Source organism: Camelus ferus, chromosome 2 (assembly GCF_009834535.1).
Source record: "Camelus ferus isolate YT-003-E chromosome 2, BCGSAC_Cfer_1.0, whole genome shotgun sequence".
Taxonomy (NCBI): domain Eukaryota; kingdom Metazoa; phylum Chordata; class Mammalia; order Artiodactyla; family Camelidae; genus Camelus; species Camelus ferus.
In genome coordinates, this window is record NC_045697.1 from 48,727,502 (window position 1) to 48,750,875 (window position 23,374).

At 42.3% G+C, this 23,374-nt stretch overlaps 1 protein-coding gene across 2 annotated transcripts in view; it reads right to left on the bottom strand.

Annotated features, from left to right (window-relative positions):
* Nucleotides 1–23,374, bottom strand: part of SHROOM3 (shroom family member 3) — a 297,161-nt gene that overhangs the window by 45,238 nt on the left and 228,549 nt on the right. For both annotated transcript variants that reach the window (XM_032457483.1, XM_032457490.1), the window contains one exon: nucleotides 12,512–12,643. In XM_032457483.1, the coding sequence (XP_032313374.1) occupies nucleotides 12,512–12,643 (132 nt within the window). The remainder of the gene's footprint in view (nucleotides 1–12,511; nucleotides 12,644–23,374) is intronic.

A 23,374-nucleotide genomic window follows, 5' to 3' on the forward strand; every position in this document is an offset into this window, starting at 1 on the left:
AAAAGAACAATGAAAAAGGCGACTAAAATATAGCCCACCAACACGCATACCTTGCTGGAGAGGGGTGTAAATGAGTACAACCTGAATCAGGAGCACCTTGGCAACGTTTAGCAAAAGATTTTTAAATATATGCCTCAAAAGTCTGAAAAGCAACCTAAATGCTCATCAGCAGGAGATCAGTTAAGTCAATGTGGTACCTCTATGTGAGGAAATACTCATGTGGTCATTGAAAGAAATGAGTAGTTCTATACACAGACATGGAAATATCTCATAAATATACGGTTAAAGGGTGATACTAAGATTCAGGAACTGTGCATGCAGTATGTGGGGAAAAGACCTACATAATCACTTATGTTTATTACTGTAAAGAATATAATGGGAAGAACACCTGAGAAACTAGAACCAGTGCCTGCCTCTGGGGAGAAAAACTTATTTTTCACTGTGTTTCCTTTTGTAAGTTTTGAATTGTGTACCATGTACATGTGTTACCTATTAAAAAGCAAAGTATTTTAAGAATAGCCTCCCATTTTAAAAATATAATTCACTGTACCTTGAGATAACCAAAAAAGTCAAACAGCTGTTTAGTGACTTTTTCAATGATGCAAATAATTTAATAAGCATTCCTAAAGAGCACAGCACGCTTTTAAATTTTAGGATCACTTTGATCTTTAAGAGGATAAGGAAATATTTTCCTAAAGCACATTACATCATGAGCATATCAGGAAGAGTCAGAAGACCATTTAATTTTAAAATCAAGCAAACTAAGTTTTGTGTGTGGGCGTAATTCAAACAAAGCCCTTTTGTTGCATTCCTAACCACAAACAAGGAAGCTCAGTCGCGTGGGATGGGTAGGCTGATGAAACTGGAACTAGCAAGTGACACGATGTCCTTCTTAGATGATTTTGCCCGGAACAGAGAGAGATTCAGGAATGCAAAGCATATTTTGGAGATATCTACACTAAAGCAGTTCAGGTCTTTCAAACAGTATTCACTGATCACCTACAATGTGCCTTCTACTTTGCAGAAGTACAGCTGAAGCTCTGGGAGGTCCCAGATGGCCTCAAGGAGTTTATCATCTTGTTGGGGAGTCTCAAATACAAGAAGAAATATTCAACAGCATCACAGTATTACTCATTCACTCAAAAAACATTTCAGTGCCTCCCGAGTGCCAAGCACCATTCTAGGTCCTTGATATATACGTATTTTCTCACTTACCCTTTACATTGTATCTTTATAAGACCATTAAGGAGAAAATGAGGTCATCACGAGAGACTAAGCAACTCGTCCACAGTCACAAGGGCAGTGGGGAGCAGAGCTGATGTTTAAACCAGAGCCCGTGCTCTTAACCTCCGAGCAACAAGCGGTATAAATGACAACGAGGTGAGGTTGACAGAGGAGGGAGACAATAGGCAAGTAAGCAAAGAAACAGGATATTTTCATGTAGTTGTGAAGGGCTCTGAAGGAAGCAGTACTGGGTGATGTGAGAGTGTGACTGAGGATCCTGGTCTGGGTCAGGGACAGTCTCTCTGAGAGGGTAACATTCGAACCAGATCTAAATGATGAGAAAGAGTCAACCATGCAGAGCAGCGAGCAGAGTGTTTAGCACAGAAGCAACAAAGAAATGCAAAGGCCTTGAGGCAGGAATAAAGGTGAGGTTTCCAAGCAGCAGAACAGAGGGTAGCCAGAGCCTTGTGAGTGGAGAGCAGATGGTAGGAAGGTCAACCAGTTATAAGGGGCCATCTAGGCTCTCGAGGATTTTGGCATAAGCCCCAAAATGCTCACGTCTGACATTGGCTAGCAAGGCCTGGTAGTAGAGCGGGAATTTAGATAACCCAGAAGGGTTGGATAAATGGAGAAGGTGACAACCATAACTTGGAAAATAAGAAATTCTAAGAGTTGGAGTCAATTTTTTTGTTGATATTGTTCTCTGATGAGCTGTTATGACAGACTTGCTTGGGCTCTTCTGGGCCCACTAACATCATATACCATGCCAGTCATCAACTGGACGTGAACTGAATGTGTACGAATATCAAATACACTCGGACTACCAGCACTACCGGATACAATATCATGTTTCTCAATCGACTTACTAACACCCTACCTGCCGTCATTTGCTAGGTGCACAACGCTATCACAGACAACAAAGTCCATCGTAACAAGGTTCTAGTCTTACCCACCCCCCACGAGAAAAAAAGAAAGAAAAAGGAGAAACAATTATACCAATATATTCTGTAAATTAGGTCTATTAGAATGAACATGTCATGGATTTGGGTTGAGAGTCTTCATGATACACTTACTGAACACCATGAGCTTAGCAGGGGATTAAAGTATGCTTCTTTTCTTTTTTTAAATTTGATTTTTTTTAAATTAAAGTATCCTTGATTTATAATGTTTCAGGTGTACAGCAAAGTGATTCAGTTATACTATATGTATATATATATATATATATATATATATATATATATATATATATACATATAAAAAGTCTTTTTCAGATTTTTTTCTGTTATAGGCTATTATAAGATACTGAATATAGTTCCCTGTGCTACACTGTAGGTCCTTGTTGCTTATCTATTTTATATACAGCAGTGTGTATCTGTTAATCCCAAATCCCTAATTTATCCCTCCCACCCCTTCCCTTCGGTAACCATAGGTTGTTTTCCATGTCTATGAGTCTATTTCTGTTCTGTAAATAAGTTCATTTGTGTCATTTTTTTTTTTAGATTCCACATATAAGTGATATCATATGATATTTATCTTTCTCTGTCTGACTCACTTCACTTAGTATGATAATCTCTAGGTCCATCCACGTTGGTGCAAGTAGCATTATTTCATTCTTTTTTATGGCTGAGTAATATTTCTTCGTATATATGTACCATATCCTCTTTATCCATTCATCTGTTGACGGACTTTAGGTTTAAAGTATGTTTCCTAAGGTTCTTTTTGTGTGTTGCTGTGATTTTTTCCCTATTTTCCCCCATCATTTAAAAAAATCATGAAACACTTCAGACATACATAAATACATTCAAATTAATAAAAAAAAACACTCATGTACTCATTACTAAAATTTATCAAATCTTAGTATTTTCCCCATATTTATTTTAGGTATTATTTTGAATAGGTAATTAATTAATGCAGGGTTTTTTTTTTTTTAATTGGAAGCCGTTGAGAAGTCTTACTCTCCTCATATTCCAGCCCCTCCACCCATTTCTCTTCCCCCAACAGGGAACCTCTGTGGGTTAATTTCTTACGTACCTTTTCCAGTACTTTGTTATGATGAAGTACAAACAAATAAAAACATATCTCATTTTGGTCCCTTCACAAAAGGAAAGAGACCTCTTGTTTTTTTTTAAATTCTATATCAGTACTTACAGAGCTTCCTCATAGCTTTCTTTTTTCCTTTTAGCTGCCTAGTATTCCATTGTGTGCATACAATATACTTATTTAACCAGACCCTTTCTGTAGACACTTTTCGATTTCCAGTCTTTTGTCATTAAAAATAATGCTTCAGGGAATAACTACATCCACACACTGTTTTCTATCTTGCCGACATATCTGCAGAAATTCCTCGAAGTGGAATAGCTGGCTTAAAATAAAATGCACTTGCAATTTTGGTAGTTATTGTTAAATTGCCCCTTTCATGCTTCAAAGAAGAAACAAACAATATGAATAATTAAATGTCGCTGTGCAAATAATTCTTTAGGGAATTACAATTATATCTTCTTTGGTATAGAAGAATAGATGATTTGTATTTGAACAATGCCTTTTTAGGCATTTCCTGTTTACAGGAAAATGATGCTCCCCAAATACTGATGATAAAAATATACAGTCACTGATAACTACAAGCAAGTCAAGCTGCACTAGGCTGCACTTGTAACACTGTTCCATTCATAAATCCAAATGGAACACTTTCTGGAATAAAAAAGAAAATTACCCTATACTGAGATATGTTTTCTACATATTCACAGGAGACAGACAAGCTCTTAAGAATTTTTAGAGTTGAAAAAATGCATCAACTTCCAAAATGTGAAAAAAAGGTGGTAACTGTTCCTTAACACACAGTTGGCAAAGACATTGCTTTTGAGAAATCCTTTAGCCCTTTTCAGCATCCCTAACCTCTAGTTTCCATGACAACTGGGCTCCTCAATGCTATGCTTCAGACTTTTGGAATTTATAGAAAAGTCTAACAAGCAAACTTTCCCAAAGCTTTTATAATTGCCTCACTAACATCTGTGTCTTTAATAAACAACAAGTTTATACTATACAGTACAGGGAACTATATTCAATATCTTGTAGTAACCTATAATGAAAAAGAATATGAAAACCAATACATGTGTGTATATGTATGACTGAACTATCATGCTGTACACCAGAAATTGACACAACATTGTAAACTGACTCTACTTCAGTAAAATTCAAAAAAATCGAATAAAAAAAGGAAGGAAGCCCATCAACAGCAGTAAAATAATAAATAAATAAGTAAATAAATAAATATTTAAAAATCTGTGTCTTTAAAAAGTGGTTCAGTGGGCAGAAAGGTATGCATTAGGTAATACAACCCGATAGCAACACACAGTTCTTTCTGGAAAGAGAAGTTCTTTTTAAATGTCACATCCTGATAATATGCCCTGAGGACTTTGGCTTTGGCAACTAAATCACAACTAAGAGTAAAGTATGCTAAAAGACACACACATAAGATTCCAACATCTAAAATTTGCATAATTAAAAAAACCTCTTTTTTTGGTTTGTTTGTTTGGGGTTTTTTTTGGTTGAGGAAGGTAATCAGGTCAGTTTCTTGGTTTGTTTGTTTGTTTATTTTAATGGCGGTACTGGGGGTGAACCCAGGACCTCATGCATGCTAGGCACACGGTCTACCAGTGAGCTATACCCTCCCCTCCTTTTCTTATAAGAGACTTTATCCAACTCCTCCACACCTGTTCCAACATCCTTTCACTACTAGTTTATCTCCTCCTTATTCTCCATTTTGAAACATTTTTTTAAGTTGAAATTTTATTGATGATCACACAAAACTATTACCATAAAAAAGAAGGTCTAGCCATGGGGGTCAGTGTTTTTCAGTTAGTCACCAATGAATGGGTGGTGATGCTGAAATATCTTTTCCTCAATATTCCCCTCCTCCCCTCGACTGACACATACAGAGGAATCAGAATAGTCAACTCTCCTCCCCACACTCCAACGTTTGCCTGTAAGTCATGGCAGAAGTTGACGCCAACACATCTCTCGTCTATAATAGCATGCATCTTTGTTTTTCTTCAAATTCCAAATTCAATTACAATGGAATAGAATGCATAGCATACATAGACTAGCATGAGCTCTAATTATTAACACTTTCTTCTTCTCAGTTCTCAGTTTGGAACCAGACATTTCATTTGTTTGAGGAAGGAAGGAGGGACTGGCTTTTACTGATTTCTTCAAATACTGAATATTATGATTTAAGTGTCTTTGCCACTACTTCTCTGTGCCACAGACTAGGTTGCTAGGGCTTAGAGAGGAGAAATCACTTCTGTGCTGTATTCATCTTCCACACACTAACACACAGGCAGACACCCACAAATACATGCTCATGGATCTCAGAGAGGATCAGATAGATGCAGAGAACTAGAAACATTGTGTGTGCCCCTGAACTTCCCGGAGGCTCTCCCAGGGGACCCCTGTTGGACAAATTAGGACACAATGAACGCTATGCAGGGCTCTCCCCTTCCACTCGGGGCTGCAGGGCTGAGGGCAGGAGGCAGGACACCCACCACGACAGCTGGACACCCTCCTCCGTGTGTAAACCCACAGAAGACTGCCCTTTGAAGTTTTAAAGGACACTCCTCAAACCAAATACCAACCAAGATATTTCAAAATCAAGCTAATTAATTTTTATACAAGGCCAAAGTGTAAATTATATTTCATTTGTCAAAACCAGTAAAGAAAGGCTGTTTTTTGGGTGAGGTAGAAGCCTTGCCTTTTGGTAGTGATTTTTTTCTACACATTATTCCATTCAACAAAAACAGATAAGTGCTCCCCAAACTTCCAACACTAAAGACACAGCATTCTCTTCTGGAGTAAGTTTGATGCATTGTATTGTGATTTTTTTGTCCCTATTTCACTTTCTTCTCATTTAGAGGAAGAGGCCACAAGTGAGAAATTAAAGACAAGAAAACAACAGAAAGGACAAAAAACACTAATGTCAGATAAGAACCTCAGGCAATGGCCAAAAGAATCTATATTTTAAAATCATACTGGAAAAGAACTGTTCATTAAAATAAAGTTTTCAAATATTACTGAAACCAGAATGAAAAGAATAGTGAAGGTTTAAGGCAGAGAGGCTGCCAACGTTAAGAATGTTTGCTCCGGCCTCTCAGTTCCCATCTGCCAACATTTCCATAATAAATTTTACAGCAAGGAGGAGTTTAACCACCGCCGTCACTCACACATAACCTGACACTGTTGAGGAGAAAATAATAAAACTCAGAAGAATGTTCTCTCTTATTCACCTTCAGGTGAAAGAACGCCAAATAAAACTTGAAAAACCAGCCCTGGATCCCTCTCTCCATATGTGTTTTGTAATCTAAGCAGTTCATATTTTCTTTTTTACCTTTTACATGGTATAATAATAAAATGAATGCCCAGAATAATAAAATAAATATTCAAGTCACCTTGGGATCCAGAACATTACCACGACCATTGCAGCCACCTGCTCTTTTCCACCTCATATTTCCATTTAAGTAAAAGCATCTCTAGGTGTACGCATTGACATTAGGCACAACTCCGGACAAAAGTTTCAATTCAAAGATCATACAAAGATAAAAGCTGAATTCAAATTATCGTGAATAAGGGAAAAGATAATTAAGTATTTAAACCTTTGACTGTGATGGGGTGAAATAATGTACAATCGGCACTCTCAGTAAACACTTCTTTTCATGTAAACTCAAAGCTAAATGGGAAGACCACACCTTTTCTTGAAAACTGAGATGATAGTCACAGGTTCCCTTTCTTTCTACAAATGCTGGCAATGAGAATAGAGAACTTGGCTACCAGTTCCTAGGTAAGTGGCCATTCCTCGTGAGAAACAGAAACTGTTACCCTGAGATTCCCTGGGGAAATGGGGAAGCAAAACCATGAAGCACACAACACAAAGCAACTGCTAACCTGAATGAGATAAAAACCCACTCTAAACACATTCATCAGAAGAAATATGGTGACTGTATATATAGGAGAGAGAATGATTGAAAATCCCCACACAGAAATATTGATAGTACACTGCATTCCACGAGGTCCTCAAATTATGAGAATTTTCATGACAATTTAGAGAAATGGGCTTAAACTTAATATGTGGTTGGTTACTAATATTTCTTTATAAACAGATACATACAACATAACATGAAAAAGACACCAGCGAAAGGCTTGTCAGTTGAGAATCCTGCAATTCGAGATTCTAAATCTCATTCTAACATAACAGTGAGCTTACCTTGGGGCAAAGATAAATAGCCTAGATAGCAACCCTCTGGGCAACTGCGTGTCACACTCAGGAGTGGCATAAAAAGCCATTTCACCCTGCTCCTGCTCTTTCTGCTCCTCCTCCCAGAGCTGCAAATTCTTCCCAACAATTCCACGCTCCTCCGTCACACAGCCGGAACCGCCTAGAACTCACTAAGCTTCATGCAAATGGGAGGGACTCATTCCCAGCCACCTCTGTAAATTGCCAATTAAAATTTAATTTTAATTGCTCTCTAAGAGGGAAGAAAAGTGAACCTTAGTGACTCTTCCTGAGAAGAACCAGCACCTTAGACAATAGCACATGGCTTGGAAATGCCAGAATTCTATTCTGTGCACAGGAGGAGGAGGGAAAGAAGGAAAACCATTTGCTGATAAAATGCATCAGACTGCGATCAGGACATTTCCTTTCTAATTGATCTTCTCTGCCAAACCTGCACCCTCCTCCACATGCAAAAAATGCCACTGTCTGCAAAAATGCATGTTAATTGCTTGAAACTTCCCCCAGTTTGGAAGACCACTACAGCAAGGGGGCAATACCAACATCCACTGAGGCCTCCCGAGGCACGCTGTTCTGAGCGTGCTAAGTGAGCAGCACGGGGACAGAACTCACTGCCAGCAGGAGTGCAAGTGCCAGCTGAGCTCACCTTGCTGCCCAAATGAGAACGGATTCAGAGTCAAACCCTGAGCTTCCATTACCCATTCATCTCCATTTAACTTTACAGAGCACATAACACGAGGTATGGCTTAATGGTTAGAGGAGTCGGTCATCATAGTGACGGTGGTGACTGGTGGTGGAAGGTAAGGGAGGGGTGAGAGTTCATGGAGGAAAGCAATGGCTTGGAAAATCTTGAGTTTTAAGCTGGAACATTCTGTCTCTTTAACTCACTCATTGAACCACCCTAGCCTAAGGCTTGACAGATTTTAGGGAGAAGTTTTTGCCGAGATAAGTTAGGTCATAGGGCTCTTACTGACAAGTTAGACAAGAGAGAATTCAGGGATCTAAGCAGGAAAGGAAGGATGAGATTGGATGTGTGAGAATATTAAGCCCTGGACCACTAAGAGCATCACTCTCTCTCTCTCTCTTTAACTTGGTGGTTTGGCTGGTCCCTGAATACACCTGGAGGGAGGGAGTGTCTTCTTTTTTCTTATAAATAAGTGAGAAAATCCTTTCTGGCTATTTTTTCTCGATGAAAAAGGAGCTACATATACCCATGACCCACTGGACTTGGAGTTGGCTCATAAGGTGATCCCAGTCCTTTTCAATTCCAAAATCAGTGTAGGCTTCTGTGACCTGTCATGAATTAGACTTGCTCCCTGCCCACTACTAACCTTCTACCTCAATACTTGTAAGACTCCTAAGATGATAAGCACATCATGTCTGCTCTCCTTAAAGACAGCACCTCACCCCTTTCCATATTTCAAAACAGGATTTAGACCACAGTCAGCTTCAAAGAACTCTGAGCAATAAAATAAATGAGAGTATTGGATTATAACCTACAGAAAAAGGTAACATGAAGGAATCCTTACTGATAGAAATAGTTGGATAAATAAATAAGTGGAGGGAAGAGACAGCTCTTCCTTACAGAAGACTTCCAATTAATAAACGTGGAAGGAATGAAGGAAATACAATTCATCTTTAGAACATTACAGTAATAACTTGCAGCAAATATCCATCGATAAATGCTAAACTCAATGGGAGAAAGTTTGAGGAGAAACAGAATATTCGCATAGCCTAAAGATCTCTCCCCCGAAGATATGTATCAATTACAAGGAGACAAATAATAACTCTACAGTGAAGAAACCTGGCAGACTTCACCTTAACCAGTTATCAAGGTTAACAGCACCAGTAAACACCACGTAACCCCGGAGAGGACGCACCAAGCACACAGCCCTTCGGTGGTATTCTTGCCAAAAATACATAACCTCAAACCAACCATGAGACAGTATCAGACAAACTGAAACAGAAGGCATTCTACAAAAGACTGGCCCATACTCTTCAAAAGTGTCAAGGTCACAAAAAACAAGGAAAGACTGAGGAAACACGATTAAAGGAGACTAAGGAAACATGACAATTAAACACAACGTAGGATCCTGGAATGGAAACAGGACACTGGCAGGGGAAAAAAAAAAGGTGAAATCTGAATAAAGCCTATAGTTTAAAAAGTCTTATAGTCTGTACTTAATAGTATTGACACCCATGCTAATTTCTTAGTTTTAATATTTATACTATGGTTTTAAAAGATGTTAACATTAGGGAAAGCTGGGTGATGAGTGGATGGGAAATCTCTGTACTATTTTCACAACTTTTCTATGAGTCTAAAGATATTTCAAAATAAAAAGTAAAAAACAAAACAGACAGGATTTGGGATCTGAGTATAATTGGATGAGAACCACACCAGCTTCCAAGTTTACTGCTACATCAGTAACACTTGGGTTGCAGAGACCTCAGAGGATACGAAGGAATTATGAGGTGGACTATTGTAGGGGCTTATGATATAATTGTGGCAAGACACATGCATGTAAAATTCTTCGAGTGTAAAATAGAGGAAAAATTACAGCCAATAGGACATGAGCAGGCGTCATGTATGCAACATCCAGGTCATGACTTCTTCAAAAGGAAACTGCTTGCCTATCTGCTCCCTTGCAGCCTCCCATCATTTAGACAGACCGCAAGGGGCCAGCCTGGGCCATGCTGAGGGCAATCCCAACGTGTTTTAGAGACAATCTCTTTGTGGTTATAAAGACAATCTCTGCTTGGTTAGGACACCAACTGGATATACACTTAGGTTCATTTGTTTTATCCAACTGTTAAGGATTGCTCTGTAAAATATTTCAATTGCTTCAAGCTCAAAACCAGGTCTGTGTGATTTCACTGTTCACCCTCTTGGCTCCAACTTAAGTCTCACCTCTTCTGGCCTTCATCATCCTGACTAATGGTCCCCAAATTACCCCCAAGTGCCCCGAGGCAGAAACTTAGGAGTCACACTCTTTAACCTCTCTTCTTCCACTCTCATCTGCTCTTGATCTGCCTCCTGAGTTCATCCCAGATCTGTCTCATCTCTTGTCCCATCACCACTTGCTTAGTTCATGTCTTGGGCATTGTCCTCCGAGGCTGGAGCAGTAACTTCCTAACTACAGCTTTCCGGCCTCAAGTAGTTTGGCACTGACTTTGTTAACCTACACAGCTCGGTGGAGTCTGGTTAAATATAAGGCTCTGATCCTCTACGTTTTAAAGATCCTAAGAGGCCGCAGGGAACAGCAACAACCTTGGGGTTTCAGCTTCTTCAGGCTGATCCTGAAGCCACCTTTCGCCAGCTGCCTCTCCGATAGAGGGAGCCCTCTGCAAATCTCAGCCTGCCCTCAACCACTATGTTCAAACTTCTTTTCAATCCTTTTTTCAAGTGAAATCTTACCAAGAACTTAACTGTAGACACCAGATACAAATGTAGTTTTGATTATATAAAATGTAACAAATATTTTAATGTGTATTTGCATATCCACAGACATGGGTAACTGCATAAATCTAAATGTATAATGTTTATTTATTTATCACCCAAGCCCATGTGTCTACATGCAAGAACCCTCCCAAGCTGAAATCAGGGTAACTGGTAACAACGATGTGCTAATGATGTGCTTATGATGTGCTGGGCACAGCTCTAAATGCTTTAGGTGTACTAACACTTTCAATCCTTTCAGCAACCTTAGGAGGTAGAATAGTTGTTAAACTCGTTTTACAGATTGGAAACAGAGCTTAAATAATGTGCCTGCAGTTATACAGTAAGCAGCAAAACCAAGATTTGGATTCTAGGCAGTCTGATTCCACAGACTGCATCTTACCCACTGCATTATACTGTCTCTCAGGCTGGCACACAGACTCGTGTCACAGTGATGAAAGGATGATGAGAATAATAACCACGACACCATTATGCCACCACCTAATATTTACTTCACCTGACATTTATTTCTCACTCCCCACAAGCAGGCTCTGTTCTAAGTGCTTTGAATACCGGCTCACATTGAATTCCCACAGTCGCCCTATGGAGGAGGTTCTGTTATGTTGATTGTTGCGGGGATAGAGTTGGGTGGCTATGAGCTCAAATAGCCTGAATTTGAATCCACCACCTCCTACCTAGATGCCTTTACACTATCCGCTCTGGTGTGAGAATCTGATGAGGTATGCAAAGCCCTAGCACAGAGGAAGCACAGGCAAGTAGTTGCAAATTTTTATTAGGCTAACTTTGTAATCTCAGGACATCCCTCAATTAGAGATGAGATGTTTTAAATGAGTTATCAGTTCAGAAACAAATCAATCTCATACAAGTGAAGGTATTAGTCATTTATCAAGTGTAAGACCCTGGTATCTCTTTAAGAGTTTTTAATTATAGTTTTAAAAACAGCTGTGAATGTATATTTTTAAAAAGATATTTGCATCAGACACGAACTATTTACAAAACAGAAACAGACTCACAGACATAGAAAACAAACTTATGGTTGGTTACCAGTGGGAAAGGGGGGTGGGAAGGAACAAGTAGGGAGTTCCAGATTTGCAGATACTAATTACTACATATAAATTAGATAAACAAGTTTCTTCTGTGTAGCACAGGGGACTATATTCAATATCTTGTAGTAACTTATAATGAGAAAGAATATGAAAAGAAATATATCTTTGTGTATGTATGACTGCAACATCATGCTGTACACCAGAAACTGACACACTGTAAGCTGACTATACTTCAATTAAAAATTTCTTATAATAAAAGAAAAAAAAAGATATTCGTATCAAATGATTTAAGGGACACCTGGATTACCTCCCAGGAAGGTTATGCTTCTTCAGAATCTGGCTTGAAAACGGTCATTAAGGTGGTATCCTCCTGATCTCTGAGTTTCCATCTGACGTCCTCGTCTGGTCCCTTCTCAGCTCTCTAACTAGCCTGAATCCTGACCAGCCTTGCCCCCAGGTCCCTCTTCTTTGGAACCGCTCAGCACAGACCTCTGTGCCTCTTACCTGTGCTTCAGCCGCAGTTTAACTCCTCCTGACCATGCTGCTCTCCTGTGTGGGGTATCAGAGGTGAGGTGCTCCGGGCTGAAGGAGTCAGAGGTGCCAGTATCTACAGGGCCTGGGTCTGCACACGCATCTCTGGAAAAAGAGGAAAACAGGAAGTTGAGTGTGATGGTATTCACGGGCAGGGGGCATGAAGGATTTTGACACAGAAAAATGAATGAGAAAGAAGCCCGGGGCCAGAGCAGCACAGCTAAGTGCAGAGGGCGAAGCCTGCACCCACCCCGGTGCTCTGCCCCAAGGAAGGTGAATGAAGGTCTCCATCCTCTCCTGTGTTTCTGTGAAACAATAACGTATACTTCCCAATCAGAGAAGACCAGATTTTTCCAGCCAAGAGAGAAGAAAGATTATTAACTATGATGAAGGTGAACCCTCCTATATTTCAGTATCTATTATAAGTGAAAAACTGGACTCACGAAGGCAAATTGTCAAAAGAAGTGGCTCCCTGAGGCAAGTCCCCGCTGGTTTCGCCGTACAGAGAGCGATCTCCGAGTGCAGCGGTCCTCGCTCTGTGCAGTGGGTGGCAGCTCAGAAGCACATGCCAACTCTTGAGCCCGAGCTATTTCAGATGGTTTAGATTCCGCTGCGCTGGAGGCAAGCCTTTTGTGTGTCCGTTTCAATCCACCCTCCACCCCCGGCCCCCCACACCATTCCCATAAATCTTGTCCTCCATACTCCCAGGGAGTCTGAGAAAAATGTTAAGCCCCGAGTGGCCAATGCGGTCCGCCACAGGAACAGATGCATTTCTTCTCCTTAGGAGGGTCCTGGCTCCTGAATGTCCAAACACCCCGACTGCACCTTCAGGGCCTCCTCTTGAGCAGACTGTCCCCTGCGTCAGGCTCAGAGCGGGTTTGCCATGCTGGGTACCAGTGGTGTGTTTTCAATGTCTGTCTTTGAGGATCTTTCTAAGCCTTGGAGAACCGACTGGTAGCCCTTGCACCCCATCCTAGAAGCAGGAATCTGTAGACGGTACCATGCCTTCTGTCTCTCCTCTGCACAAGCCTTGGCTGAGACTGGTGGGATAACAAATGGTGTTGATTTCTTTGTATTTCAGGGAGGGAGATGATCATGGAGTCAGCAGGGACTAAAACTTTACCTTAGTTTTACCTGAGTGCCATCACTTCCTTTGTTACATTACTTTGCTCACCAAATTTAAGATTCCTGGTTTGAATATATTCAGTATTACCCTGGGGTGAAGTTTGAAAACCTGGTTGAGGTTCTGTCACTTGTGAGCTGAATGACACTGGGCAAGTGAACACTGAGCCTCAGGCTCTCCTTGTCAGTAATGTGAAAATAAGAGGCAGAGCACACAATGCTGGGAGCCTGGCCCTGGCCCTACCACTGACCAGCTCTGTGACCTTGACCTCTCTGTGCCTCAGTTCTCTCATCTCTGAAATGGGTACAAAGGCACAATGGCTTTCAGAGGGTCATTGAGAAACTTAAAGTAATTCCGGTAAAGCACTTACAATAGAGTCTGCAACATATTCAGCACTCAGCAAATGAGCCACTATTATTATACGTATCCTACAGAGTTGCTATAAAGTTTCTAGATAATGTCTATTAACTGTCTGGCATACTTCCTCCACATGGGGTATGAGCTTAATTAACAAATTATTTCCATTATTGTCTTCAACAGTACCTTCATTTTAGAGTTCCTTTCAGCTAAGATGTCATGTGAAACAGACACAACTAAAGAGACCTAATTTATGCTGGAAATAATAGTGGGGAGAGCCTTGTCCAGAGTTAACACATCAAAGCCTTTTGCAGAATTCATCATGTGGTCTCCATTTAGGATTTCTCCTACAACCCTCAGCACACGAACCCCAAAGGCCATCTGGCTTAAGCTGAAGTAGAAAATATATTCAAAGGCATCTCATCATCAAACCCATGAACATAAAGATGACACAAACATAAACAGCACATCTAAGACCGCCATTGGTAGAATCCATCCTGACAGACAGCTTGCCTTTCCAGCTCTGCTCCAGACCCTGATGTTGTCTGCTGGGGGAACACTAACGGCCAGGTCTGGGCTTTCACAACAGCTTTGTGGCATTTAATAACTTCCTTTTTTTTTTTTTTTTTTTTTTGCATAAACCACAATTGTTGGCTCCCTCCTTTCTGCACAATGGCTGAGCCCTTTTCTTTTTCCTTGCCCCTGTGCCCTCTCTGGTAGGCCCGAAGGGACAGAAAGTCTGGGGTACAGGCTGTTGGAGGGAAGGGCTGGTGGGAAGACCAGGCAAATAGGAAAGAGATGGAAGGAGGAGGAACATGAGACTGTCTCTTCTTTTTAAGGCTTTTCAATGCAAGATTCTTTTCAGCCCTAGCAGAGATGAGTGCCAGCACTGCCCTCCAGGGCCATCTACCAACCTCCAGGGGACCAGCTGAGATTAACTACTAGGTGTGAGGGTTCATAAAACCTGTGTTGCATGTTTCTGACTGCAGTCCCCAGGCTAAGTCACAGAATAGCCTCCCTGGATGGGCTGGCTCCTGAGGCTCCTGAGTGGGCTGTCTGGGAGCCCTACACCAAGGAGGAAACAGGCTAGAAGGAATGCAGGAAGAATCACCAGCACCCAGTACACACCTTTTCTGCCTTTAACGCTTTCTGGAATAACCTGGACAACAAATAAACATTTTTAAATGCACACATTCTAATGAAAAAATTTCCATTGTCACTCTTGCTGCCAAAACTTATGGGATGTTTTGGAGGGCTTTAAAAAATAGTTTCCTGCTGTTCTCCAAGAGATCACGAACTCTCAACATCACAAACTCTGAGTGAGGAAACAGGAATCACAGCTGATTTGAGAAGATTCAGCAGGGGCTAAAACAATGATTGATCCACATCCCAGTATCATCTTTCCTTGCCAGAGAGTTAAGAAACAATAAATCCAGGCCAACCACCTACCTATTTCTACTTCCTCTGATAAGTACATACGTATCTCCTCCCCAGTTTTCATAACTCCTGAATATACATGCTGATTGCTTTACTATTTGGTATTTTAATACAGTCCTTAACTGCTTTCTGAGCTGAGTTGCAGCCAACATTGAAGAAAAGGTTCCAGATTGTCCTGTTCCTGTAGTTCTCTTGAACACTGTGAAAAATGGGGGAGGACGGGGGAAAGCAGAGTGAAAGATGTCAGGAGCTGGGCTGGGCCTGATAACCTGGTCCCTCCAGATCCCTTGAGCTGCTGGTTTCTACTGAGTTTAAATGGGGCTGGGGGGACAGGGGCTCCTATCTCCTCAGCATGGACAGTTACAACCTTGGTTCTGAGAATCAGCAATTTCGTCCTTTCTATTGTGTTCTGCCCAGGAGGGAACAGCATTCTCACCAGCCATATCCACTCCTGTCCCCACTCCAACCCAGCACCTACCCAGCAGCCAGCACTGGTGACCTTTAAAAAATGTAAGTGGATTACTGCCATCTTCTAGTAAGACTTGTGTAGCTTCCTGTGCATTTTGGAGGAAACCCAAATTCCTTAACCTGGCTGCGAGGCCTCGAGTGCCCCGGCTGCTCCCCACTTTCAACATCTCCCCTCTCACTCGGCCTGTCCTCAGTGGCCTGCCCTGAGTGCCCCAAGGCCACCAAGCTCTTCACTCTCACAATGCGGTTCCCTCCACCTGGAAGAGTCTTCCTCCTAATTCTTCACTTGGCTGTGTTGACTGAAAAAAAAAATGCACAACCTAAAAGTTGAGTTATATTTTACTCAGCGGACATGTCTGAGGACTTAAGCCTGGGGTGACAGCCTCTAGGACTGCTCTGAGAGACCACTCCAAAGAGGCAGGGAGGAGTCAGGGTATGTAGGAGCTTTTGGAGTAAAGACCAGGTGGTCAGAACATCAAAAGATTATTGTTAATCAAAGAAAGTGAGACATGTCAAGTTAGGGAATTTGGTGCTTTTCTATGTATGGGCAGGTGCCAAAGTCTGGGCTCACTGAAATCATTCCTCTGATGTGCACCTAGCTATCTGGGGCCAGTCTCCTGTTCTTTCCATCCTGAGTTCCCTCCAGCTCACCCTGGGGGGAAGGGGGTAGTGGTCCTGGCTGATGACTTGATGTCAGCAGCATCCTTTGTTTACAGAGGTGGCAGGCACTTTCTCGTTCACAGCTGGCTCCTCCTCAGCCTGCTGGTCCCAGGTGGAACATCACCTCCTCAGAGACCGCCTCTTCTACCACAAACAGTCTTCCCGGCACCAGGTCTCCCCTTCGTCGCACTGAGGGCCACGTGTAAATGGTCACTTCTGCACGGTCTGCTTCCTCTACAGGCCAGTAAGCTCTACAAGGTCAGGACCCACGGCTGGCTTTTCTTCATTTTGTGGTTTTAAACCCCTCCATACCCAGGGCCTCGGACAGCGAGTGGCTCACAGTAGGCACACAATACAGATTTATAGAATGAATCGTGGTTGACTGTAAAGGGAACAATTGTGTGATGCATCCCAAGTGGAGCTCTAGGCCCTTAAACTTGTAAAGCCATTGCATGTTTACAATACACATTTGGGGAAGGTGGGATCTCTTTTCTTTCAGTCACTCTCTATACAAGGTTGTGAGCCAGTTTCTTTGTGAAAGTAGAATTCACTTCTAACTTTTGGTCCGTGTCAGCAGCCGCTGGCTTTCGTGGAGTAGAGAGGACCAGTGTTGGGGGACTGTGGCCAAGCCTTTGGACAAAGCGCTGGCACAGCTCCCCGCAGTTTTGCCGCCTTATATTTTGAAGCAGCTAGAATGCTTTTTGAGATTAAGCAGACAGAAGCACATTTATACAGGACTAAAGTGTCCTCAGAGCCCTTTTGAGAAATGCCTCTGGATTTAGGCCGGGTGCTTACAAGTAATCATTTTCATAATTTGCTTCGTGAAAAGTCCTGTTTGTGGTTTCCTGTGTTTCTGTTTTCTTTTTGTCCTGCTCCGCGTCCATCACGCAGGAAGCTGGCCCTAGCTTCCCTCCACCCCATGAGCAGGCTCTCGAGTCGTCACCTTCGGCTCCCCAGCAATTTCCCCTTCAGTCTCCTGGAGGCGGGGAGGGCTTGAATTTTTTATTTTTCCAGTGTCTGGAGGAAGATTTTAAGAACTGACCCCCTTAGGCTCAGGTTTCTGTTCTTTGCCTAACCTGTTCTTCATTTTCTGATGACTGGGCATTAATCGAAGGTTTCACAGACATTCTCAATGAACTGCCCTTTCTTTAAAAGCCCCTTGTTCCTACTCCTGACCTTTTGGTACCTACATATTTATTTAGACTTAACCTTCTGGGTCACTGTCCCTTCATTACTCTCTTTTCTTGTTTTATAAATCATTATTTACCATCTGAGAATCTTGCTCTGTATTCCCTCAGGCCTGTATCCTGTCAGGTGCTTTCCATCATAGGCATGCCATTTACCTGTCCTTAAAACCTCTTCCTTTGCTCACCCACCTCAGTCGGCAGCTTGGTTATTACAAGAGGGCCGTACACAACCCTTCTGCCATGCAGGGATGTGCTTTGTATGTCTCACTCCTGTGCCCAGCTGTTCCTCCGGCTCCTCTTGCCAACGCCTTTTCTCACTTGATTTCCCTTGAACCCTCCCAAATGGATCCATGTGTACAATTTACACCACTGACATCCAGCATGTTTCTGATTCTTTCTGAAACCATAAACCTAACTATCTCCAGATCTGAGCCAATGATCTCTATGTCAACCTTGCATGAATTCTGGAAAAGGGTGGATAGAAGAGAAAGCCTAATGACTAGCAGATCTTTTCACTTACCTATTAAAGATTTCATCTGCTCCAGATTTACTTCTGATTTCAATCCCTCCGCTCACTGGGCCCTATGACATAGCTCGCCCAGGGCAAGTGCATAAGAAAACCAAGGGCCCTCATGCAAGGGCTTATGGTTAAAGTGGGGCGGACAGCCCTAGCTACAAACACTCAGAGCCTGAGCTTAAAGCACCTCCAGTAAGTGGCCGGCTGGAGAACTTGAATGAACAATGCAGATTCTCAGCCAGCTGCTCAAGTTCCTAAGTCTGGCTCTGTCATCCAGTAGGTGTTTGGCTTAGGGCAGGTCACTTAACCTTCCGTGCCCCGGTTTCCTCCTCTATAAAGTAAGGATAATCATAGTACTCACATCAAAGAGTAGTTGTGAGGCTTGCGTGAATTAACATGTGCAAAGCACTCAGTGCCTGGCAATAAGGGTTTGCTTCTTCCCAATAGAAGAGAAATGTACATTTACTGGGCACGTGGTATGTACCCAGATACTGTGCTTTCAAAAGCTATTGTTATCTTATCATCTAAGACAGTGATGATCCTCGTTTTACAGCTAAAGAAAGCAAAATGCAACAAAATAAACAGAAAGAGGTCTGGCCAGAGACCACGCCACCCCTCATTAAGTGCCTCTGAGGATCCCTGGGCTTTGCATACGTTTTTCTTAGGCGTCAGCCACAGCCCAAGCCACACATGCCTGGCATTTCTGCCACAGGACTCTTCTGCCCTTTATGTGAGACAAAGAGATACGCATGAAGACAAAAGACCAGCAAAGGTACCAAACTGCCACTGTTGGGCGAAAGGACTATGGATAATCTTTTCCTTCTCTTTTTCTCTATCTTGCAAATTGTTTGCAGTTAACATTTATTATTTTAATTATCAGAAAAGGTAAAATAAGCTTTATTTTTTTTCCTTATGAGAATGAGTCTGAGTCTAATTTCTCCATATTTTTCAAGGAAAATCTCTGTCGGGAAATGGCAGTGGATGTATCTGTCCTGGGAGCACATTTGGGCAGTGGAAAGACTTCACGCTGGTGGTGGAGTTTACTTTGGGAGCTTGGAGGAAGTAGGGTTTCTGGGAAACCAGTATCAGTAGAGGGAGATGAATCTGTCTTAAGAAAGTGAGGACTCTGTCTTTCTTCCCTCCCACCCTCTCTCTCCCTAGTGTTCCCCAAGAATCATAATAATTCCTTACTTTAATATCATTCATTATAGTATGAAAGTACCTTCGGTGCATTAGCCCATTTGGTCCTCATAACAACCCTAAAGGGCACGTAGAGCAGTTTTATTTATCCCCATTAACAGGTGTAGAGACAGCCTTGTAGAGGGACAGTCACTTGCTTGAGTTCAGGACTCGTAAGCGCCACGACGGGCACATGAAGCCAGGGTCCCCAAATCTAACTTTCACATTCCCCCTCTCTCATTTCCAATTGTCTTTGGAGTCTACAATCCTAAAAGTCCTCTGACACACGTGACAAACAATACCAAAGCTTCTTTAAAGGGAAAGCTTCTTCAGAAGAAAGTGGAAAGTAACTGAAGTTCAGACAGGTCCCCTCTGTCTCTAACCCAAATGTCCCTCAGCCTAGAGAAACGTTGAGCCCAGATTCTGAAAGGCTCCCCAAATCCTTGCCGTCTAGCCTGCATACCTGCTCTTGACCTGGAACTTCCTAACACTGGTCACACTGCTGAAATGATAGAGGACATGCTTCGTGCTGAGACTCAAGAGCACACTTCTGTACCCAGCCCAATCATTCACTCACTCCATCAACCATCGCTAAGTATCAACCATGGACCACACAATGGATTAGGCACTAGGCTTGCAAAGCTGGTAAAAGAGACATGAAGATGTCCTGGTCCAAATTTCTATGACCTTCCTCTCCTAACCACACTGCATGGTGTAGTACCAGTGATGACCTTCAGGAAAGCAAACTGGAGAGGATCTACTAGAGGCGAGACTAGCAAGAGAGAAAGAGGACAAGAAGCGACACTGTGGGGATCCTAGCAGCTCTGGTGGCAGTGGGAGGAGCGGCAGCGCCCAGGCAGCCCTGCTTGATGAAGGCACCAGGCAGGCGCCCGCCCTGCAGCCACGATGCCCGGCAACAAGATCAGCTTGGTGGTGGCGACGGAGCCCAAGAGGAGATCGGTGAGGTTGTCAGCTAAACCCGTTTCTGCAAAACTGGAAATGAAGCCAAAAAGGGTGGCAGGAAAGGATAAGTCTTCAGACAAAAAAGTGCAAACAAAAGGAAAAGGGGAGCAAAAGGAAAACATGCCACAGTGGCTAACCAAGAGACTAAAGAAGCTTTACCTGAAGGAAACAGGAAACTGAAAACGAGGCGAGCACAGCCTCTGATGAAGCAGGAGAGAAAGCCGCCAAGTCTGATTAATATCACACACTGGGTTTTATCACTGGCCCCTGTCTCCCTTCTTGTACAATCCAGAGGAACATTTTTATCAACTATTTTGTAAATGCAAGTTTTTAAGCAGAAACATTTTTAAGAAGGAGGGAATCCCACTCATTCATTTTTTAAAGTGTAAATGCCTTTTTTTTTTGTTAAAGAGGTGAGATCATTGGCTGGTTGTTTATTTTTTTGGTATAACCAGAAAACAGTGGGATATTAAATATGGGGGGGGATTTGATTGTCTTAGGTGTCAGCTTAACATCCATATAGTAGTTTTTATATCTTATAATACAAAGCATACTACACGGCAATTTAGAGTCAGCTGTGCATTTACTATGTCTTGAACACTTCTGATTACTTCTCTTTCCATGTTGTTTTTGGTGAATTGTTTCCTAAAGCCAACCACTCCTTGATCCTGGCTCTCCTTGTCAGAATCCTGTGCACTCTGTAACATCTCTGGTAGTGGTAGTCCAGTTTTCTTAGTAACTTTCTTAATATGCTGTTAACAGTTGAAATTTGAGTGTGTAGGGTCTATGGTATTAAACTGTGAATTAGTGGGACTTATATATAACAGCGTATCAACATTTAAAGATACTGGTACCTAATATTCTGTTAAGGAAAATGTGCCTCCAAATTTTAAGCTGGGAAGTCACAGGAATAACTGTTCAGAAAAGAATCACAACCTCATGACTTTTTATTTTTTTGTTATATATGTTAAGAATTGTGTACAAATTGAAACATCTGTGAACTGATCCTCAAAACAACCAATAAAATGTCAATTATGAAAAAAAAAGAAGCGACAAGGTGGAAGTAAGACAGGAAAATAGATCTGGTAATACACCCTGCCTTAACTACCACAAAACATTAGGAAAAAAGAGTTTGGATGGCTACATAGACACCAAAAATGGCCATATACACATGCACTCTTATAGAGGGAAATAGCACTGGACCAAGAGCCTGGAGGCCTGCACTGGGGTGGTACAGGTGAACTTTTGAGTTTTTAAGGCTCCTTTTACCTTTAACTGTCTATGAGCCAAGGTGAAAAAAGGGCATCAGTGACAAATCCCAAGTGAGAAAAGTTTCTTGGGTATCTCCATCCACCAGTGACGAGCACTTTCTACACGCAGCCTCCAAGTTGGAATCTGTGTGGAATAAAAGACAATTTCTGACTTCTGGTCTTGACGGAGAGACACACGCAGAATTTGGAGCCAGACCAACCTGGTTCCAGTCTGTGCTCCGCCAGTCCCTGGCCACGATTCCATGTAAGCCTCAGGACCTCAACTGGAAACAGGGAACAGAGTACTGTCTGCCTGGTGACATTGCTGTGGGACCTAGGGAGCCTGGCATGTGATACCAATTACCATTCAACCCAAGTGGTCTCTGTGAGATGGATGTGGGGAGTCACCCAAGGGGTGTGACGGGATGCTGGTGTAATGATGAGCTCTAGAATTCCTTACAAAACTGCAAATGTCTAAAGCATTTGGGGAGGGGTATACATATTTAACTCCACAGTGGAGGTTTTTTGCATAAAAGCAGGAAATATGGGGCACTACTTAGGCCCGTTAGGAACAGACAGGCATAGAGGACCCAGCAACTGGTGCAAAAGAAATGGTTCCTGGAGCATCAAAGCTGACAGAATTAGCCTGAGGAATTCTCCTGGGTCTCACCAGAGGAAGCCTCAGGCACTGGGCAGGGGCCATGATCAGTGAATGTATCTGCCTGGCTGTTTGAAAAACACAGTAATGAGTCTGGACCCAGTTTTTTTTGAACCACCAGAGTCCTCTCATCTCAGGCTCTGGGGAGAGAGACCCCTGCCCTCCTGCAGGCGGGAGTGGGTGGAGAAGCTCTGGCTCTGGAAGGTCCCTGGGATCGCAAGGGTGTCTCGGGGAACAGAGTTTCTCTCTCCCATCTACATGCAAATAAGCTGCTCCTGTCCTAGACCTGCCTAGAGAAGAGGGGTGGACATGAAAAATGTAAATGGAGATGGTCATTCATCGGGAGAAAATAGGTCCCTTGCTAAATTTGGCATCAGCCGAGGAATCTTAGCAAAAATGAACTCACCCCCTTGTTTGTGAGAGAAGCCTAATCCTTACTTTGCCCGAGAGGATTATTGGGTCTTAGAAAGAAGCTCACATGCACTTTTTTTAAGCTCGTGCCAACTGCATTTGTGTCCACAATATCCGAGATTCGTTCTGCTTTTTAGGGTAGATAATAGACATTCCATGCTATTTAAATGCCTCCAAATCTCAAACCTAGATGTTTCCAACCTTTGCTATCACCCAAAGTGGGACTCTGTCTCCCAAGCTTTCCCCTGGTTGTTGCTTTAAATTCTTCAGAAGCACAGTTTAACTGGAAGGGAAGGTACTGAACTGCACTCAATTTGTGGAAAAGTCATCGTTTGTGGTTTACAATGTACCTTTACAAGGTGTCTGTAACTATGGCTCCATTGGCTAAGTTTCTACTCAGCTCCATCATTGTTCCCTTGGTTCCTATAGGGTTAGTGTAATACAATCCAGAGTTCTTTTCCTTTTCTTCTTTTTTTTCTTAATCCTGTATGTCCCTACTTACCCTAACACTATCTTATCCTCTCCAGGGAATTGTGGACCCACTGACATATGTAACAGAAAAGCGGAACAAAAATCTGTCTTTCGCTTAGCATGGCACCCTCAAAACATCACTTCATAATATTACA